We start from the raw sequence: 6,000 nt of genomic DNA, 5'->3' as shown, positions 1-6,000 counted from the left end.
AGGTATGAGTCATTTCATATTTTTTACGGTTTGATTATCAATCAGGCCTTATCTTGGGCATTATGACCCGTCCGGCGGTAAACCGCCAGGACACTTTCTTTTTATGCAGACAAAGGGATTGCATATTATGATACATGAACCAACATTGAAATTATCATGGCGGATCACATAAAGTATCTCCTACTACACGATGGCAGCAGATGAAAATATTTTTGCTACCCTATTACAAGGCACTTAGCGGCCCAAAATATGGAATTGTTTTAAACCGAACAGTTTTTGACATATCAACCGGATTGCCGAATCAAGCTTCATCGCCATGTCGATGTGAAGTAGATGGGTCATGTGACGTCGGTTCAGCCTCCTCCTCCCCATCCAATGGCTGGAAGTCGGTGGTGGTCCAGTCAATCCGGGTTAAGGCCTAAAAGACAGCCTCTTCACTTATAAGCTCAGTCGGATCAACGTTAGGGGCGTAAGTGTGCTTATGGATCGGCGGAATAAGATTTTGCACTTCTGGAATGACAGCCTCAACCTGTTTGTTGTTAGCATCATAGAAGGATCGGTGAACCGTCAAGTTAGCTTCTTCTGCCAACTGACTCGCCAGAGGACGCATCTCCCTCGTCACACGTCTGAGGGCTTCATTATCAAACACTTCCCCGTTTTCTTGTTCATCGGGGAAGCCCTTGGCTATATCAACCGGATCAAGATCAGCTATCCATGCCTTGGCTTGAGTAAGTGCTAACAAAGTGCCAGCCCTGGCAGCGGATCGCTTCAACTCTTCTATCTGTGCTGGTGTCATAGATAACCTAGCTAGCGTGTCCTTGATCAGTGTTGGGGCCGCATTGTCATAGGAAGATGCGCAGATAACCCGCTGGGCACCAGTATACAACTGTTCAATCAGTGTATAGGCGGCCTTTAGTTTCTTCCGCATATCAGAGCCCAGATGAGCAATGCGGCTACCTACAGCGGTTTAAGAATTTCATGTTAAACCGGAGAAATTTCAAAGCATGACAGTTACAAAGCCTTGGCAAAAGATACTTACCAAATATTGCAGAAGTCATGGCATTAACTTGGCGCTTCAATCCACTAAGTTCTTCCGCCACCGGTTTAAGAGCTGATTCAGCATCTTCCGCCCGCTTCAGCAATCCAGCCTTTTCAGTGTCCCAGTTGGCCCTTTCAGACTTGAACCACTCTTTGAGCTGCTCCATGGTGGTTAAGGCGGTTTTTAATTCATCTTTTGCCTTGGTGGTTTCTTCTTGTTGGGATTTAAGATTCTCTTGAAGATCCGCAATTTGAGAGACTTGTTGATTTATCTCAGTCTGCAACAGTCAGAAGAGTGTGTCAATATCTTTGAAAGTCCCAAGCATATAACTAGTTATACACTTGGCACTTGGGGGCTAATGTGGATCATTTTTTCCTACTAATTGTTGAAGTCCCACGGATTAATACAAGTTTTAATCATGGCACTTGGGGGCTAATGTGTGTTTGATCAAACAATACACAAGGAAAATCAACAAAGTACAGTACGAAATATAAAAGTCCCGGTTTGACTTTCTAAAGAAAAACCGGCCCTTGGGGGCTACAATGCAATGAAGGTACAGAGCAAAAGATCAAACTATTTACCTCATAGCGCTCCTTCATCAGATTTACCAAACCGGCTTCATAATCCTGGCTGGTGTAAAGCCGGTTCAAGAAACCGGAGTGAAGGTCTTGAGCAGAAAGATCAACATAGGCTGACAAATCAGTCTTCCCCTTCCCCTTGCTCATAGCAGCAAATTCATCCTTGGCAGTGTGCTTTGATAGAGCAACCGGATTACCAGGGGCGGTATATGCAGTGCCAGTAACAACAACATCATCATCTTTGGCCGGGCTTGATGGATTGACATTCTTAACAGGGCTTGGCGCTTTGGCAGCAGGGCTTGGTGGTCTGTTAACTGGGCTTGGCGGATCAGCGGTTGAATCCCGCTGCTCAGCAATTGGACTTGGAGGGGCATGAGGATGTGATGTATCAACATGTACATCCGGTTCAACTTTTGGCGGATTAGCATCAGCGCCTGGGTTTTGCGGAGCAGAGCTGTCTATGGCAATCTCAGGATTTTCGCCATCATTCTCTGGGGTCTTCTTCGGATCAACATCATCAGTAGCGTCGCTGGTCTTGGCTTTCTTACTTAGTCGGGCCTTGGCACTACAACATCAAAAGTTAGAATATGATAAACCGACACATGAAGAAACAAGTTAAGGAACAATGTACTTACCCAGCGACGGTCTTGAGAGGAGGCAGCTGAGTGGTTGATGAACCACCGGACGAGTTGGAAGATGCCTGATAATTCGGGTCAGACGGATTGAGTGGGCATCGGAAGAAACCCTTCAAAGGATAAAGTTTTTCAGGAGAACAAGTCACCTCTGGACGACGTTTCCGGGTTGGTGTATCTGCTAAACCGGACGAAGTGATTTGCTGACCACTATGCCGGGTTGTGTGACGCTCTGCAGCTTGCTGTGTCTTCAAAGAAAATTTTGGATCCAACTGAGCAAGGGGGTGAGATTGTTTTACTTTCTGGACTGTACGGCGAACTCTTTGAACCGGTACAAGATCTGAATCGGAAGAAAGAGTAATTACCTCAACATGGTCTGCGTGGCTGGCCTCAGCATCATCCTGGGAATAATCATTGCCAATAAGATGTACGAAAAAGGAACCAAGTGAGTCAAGTTCTACCTCTGCGTCTGATTCCTCATCTTCTGGCGGATCAGAAGACTCGGTGGTTTTCTTCTTGGCAATTTTCTTGGTGACCTTGCTCTTTGCACAAGGAGCCTTGGCCGGTTTAGTCCGCTTCCAGAAGGAGCTGTTAGCCTGAAATTAAGGCAAGAAAAGGTTAGTACATAGTTAATGCGGAGGCGAGTCAGTAAGTATTAAGAAGAACTTTACCGCTGGCGGTTTATTGGAGACGTAAAAAGGTGGCAACCCGGTTTGGCTGCATGCAGAGATCGTTTCATCAAGCATCTTCTTCACAGATTCAGTAACTTCAAGGTCTGTCATTACTACTTCATGATATCGTTGAGGGTCTTTGACGTTGCCAGTATATTCATGCATCAATCCGGGGCGGCGGCTTAAAGGTAAAATGCCCCAAGAAACCCAGCAGCGGACGAGATCAATGCCAGTCAAACCGTTGGCCATGGGAGCCCGGAGCTTGGCGAGTTGAGGTGCAAAGTTTTTCCGTTCTGCGGCGGATAAGCGTGATTGTAATGGGTGACCATTGCTAAGCCGGTGAGGGCGATAACCCGGCAAAGGATTTTCTCCGTCAGGGGCAGTGTTCCGGCAATAAAACCAAGTCTGATTCCAATCTTTAGGATGGCTATGATGTTTTGCATGGGGGAAATCAACTTCTTTCCTTTTCTGAATTGAAATGCCACCAAGCTCTGTGTTGGGACCATCCGAGAATTCCGTACGGCGGTTCAAATGAAAAAAATCCCGGAACAACTCCACGGATGGTTCTTCTTGAAGGTAGACTTCACAGAATACTTGAAAGTTGCATATATTGGACACGGAGTTCGGTCCAATATCTTGTGGATGGAGTTGGAAGCTTGCGAGGACATCCCGTAAATTTTTTGATCCGGGCGGGCTGAATCCCCGGTCTAAGTGTTGCATAAATACAATCACTTCTCCATCTTGAGGTTCAGGTGGGCATTTAGAGCCCGGAACTCGCCAATGAAGGACCCTTTTTGAGGCTAAAGCGCATGGCATATCCGTTGATTTGTGTTTCCGTGATCCGGGACGGAACCCAATTGCAAGCAGAGAATTGTTTTGTCATCTCGGAAGGGGGACTGAAAGGAAATATAAAAGCCGGTTTTCAATTAACGGTTTAAGTGTACAATTCAGTGTCAAACCGAAAAGTTGTCGTGCAAAGGTTTAGTTGGCGGTTTGTATTCCAAAGCAAAAGGGTTTCCCCCCGCTTTGTATTCCAAAGCAAACCACCATTGTACACATCGCAATGCTGGGGCCAGCAGCACATCAAGCCCAAAGAAAAAGAAGAAGGGCAGCTCAACAAAGCGCTGAAGACTTGCGACCGTTGCGCCCTCCAAACAAGCCACCACACCCCGAGGCTCCGATTTACCGCGAACTAAGAAGCACCTCCAAGAAGGGATGCGACACCAACGACGCTGCTGCCCGGACAAGTCCTACGGTTTCCCCCAGTACGTGGAGGGAGGTGGGGGATAGCTACAACCGACACCCTCCAAGAAGGGATAGTGGCACCCGCTGGTGTCACCGCATCGGAGCCGGACGAACCGGCAAGGATTTCTCCCGCACTCCAAACCCCACCGGCCAACCGGAGCCGATCAGCCAAACCACCGCCCAACACCATGCTCCATCACGGTAGTGCCGCCACCAACGCCGTCTCGCTGCGAGCACCACCATGAGGCCAAGAAGACCGGAGAGAAGGTCCAAGCGACGGGAGCAGCAGCACCAAGGCCGAGCGGGAGGGAACCACCTCCACCGCCGTCGTGTGAGAGGCCAGGGCCTCCGGCACCGTCGCGGTAGCTGTCCGGACACGGCAGCGGGGCATACCAGGCCACCCCTGGCCCGGCCAGGCCCGAAAAGGGCCCGCTAAGCCCCGCCGGCCACGCTGCAGCAAGCTGGCAACGGCGCCGCCAGCCCCCGCCGTTCATCGCCGCTCCCCCACCTCCCGGGAGTCACGCCGCATACCCGCCCCGCCGTCGGCCCGCCGAGGCCCAGATGGGGCCCGTAGGGCCCAGATATGGGTCGAGTGCCGCTGCCAGGCAGCGCCGCTGCGCCACCCCGCCGTGAATGACGGTGCCGCCGCCCAGCCGCCCACCCACGCCGTGAGGAGGAACCCCGCCGCCTAGGAGCACCCCCCGGTGCAGCTCTGCCCCGCGCCAGAGTGCCACCAGGAGAGGAATGTCAGGGGGCCGCCGCCACCAGCGTCCTCGGGGCCAGGACGGCCGTGGGCGCCAGCGACGGTGGCGGGAAGGAAGGAGAGAGGGGGGGCTGGAGGAGGAGAGGTCGCCGCGCGGCCGGTCGCCCGCGGGGACGACGCGGTCGCGAGAGTGGAAAGGAGATCTTGCCTAGCCGCGATGCTTCCATCTGTTGCTATTACAATGTGGCTGAGAGAAAGATCTTTAGCTAAACATGTGCACTTCCAGGGGGGAAGGGCTGAAACAAGGTGATCCTTCCTCTCCTCTTCTGTTTAACCTAGTGGCTGATGTTTTTCTAAGATGCTTAAGAAAGCCACTAGTCATAACTTGATCAAAGGGCTTCTGCCTCATGTTGTGCCTGGTGGTGTGGTCAGCCTGCAGTATGCTGATGATACACTACTGTTCTTGGATGCTTCTGCTGACCATGCCAGACACTTGAAGTGGATCCTGGCTTGCTTTGAAAAACTCTCTGGTCTTTGTATCAATTTTCACAAAAGCGATTTGCATACCATTAACCTTGATGAGGAGACTGCTAAGGAATTTGCCCAGATCTTTTGCTGTCAAATTGGGGATTTCCCTTTTAAGTATCTTGGGGTCCCTCTTCACTTCAAGAAGCTTAGAAGAGAAGATATTCAACCCATTATTGATAGAATTATTAGGAAAATTTCTAGGTGGTTGGGCAGACATCTGTCTTATAGGGGCAAGTTGATTTTACTTACTACCTGTATAGCAAGTATTCCTACCTACTTAATGTCTATTATGAAATTTCCTAAGTGGGCTATTGATGCTATTACTTCTCAAATGGCTCATTTTTTCTGGGGTAATGTTGGAGACAACCATAAGTACCACCTTGCCAAGTGGGGTTTGGTCTCCCAAAGGAAAGAGTGGGGTGGTTTGGGGGTCCCTAATCTTAGGGAATTCAATATGTCCCTGCTGGCTGCCTGGAGTAAACGATTTTTTGATGATAGGGATAGTGACTGGAAGAAATTGTTGGAGTACAAGTATAATGTGAATAGACCAAACATACTTTGGGCTAAGTCTGGGGTAGGCTCTCCCTTCTGGAAGAGTTTCACC

General features: G+C 49.8%; 1 protein-coding gene across 1 annotated transcript; it reads right to left on the bottom strand.

The window, feature by feature from the left end:
- Positions 1–418: 418 nt before the first annotated feature.
- LOC147972024 (uncharacterized) lies at positions 419–3,085 on the bottom strand. The gene is made up of 7 exons (XM_087524207.1): positions 2,921–3,085; positions 2,711–2,845; positions 2,253–2,650; positions 1,967–2,182; positions 1,621–1,924; positions 1,040–1,316; positions 419–957 (listed from the first exon to the last, which is right to left on the bottom strand). The coding sequence occupies exons 1-7, from the start codon at positions 3,083–3,085 to the stop codon at positions 419–421; spliced, it is 2,034 nt and encodes a 677-aa protein (XP_087380333.1).
- Positions 3,086–6,000: the final 2,915 nt, after the last annotated feature.

The sequence above is a fragment of the Triticum urartu genome, chromosome 5A (genome assembly GCF_056163025.1).
Source record: "Triticum urartu cultivar PI428250 chromosome 5A, HENAU_Tu73, whole genome shotgun sequence".
NCBI lineage: Eukaryota > Viridiplantae > Streptophyta > Magnoliopsida > Poales > Poaceae > Triticum > Triticum urartu.
The sequence above is the reverse complement of the archived record's forward strand: the minus strand, read 5'-3'. Positions and strand labels throughout refer to the sequence as shown.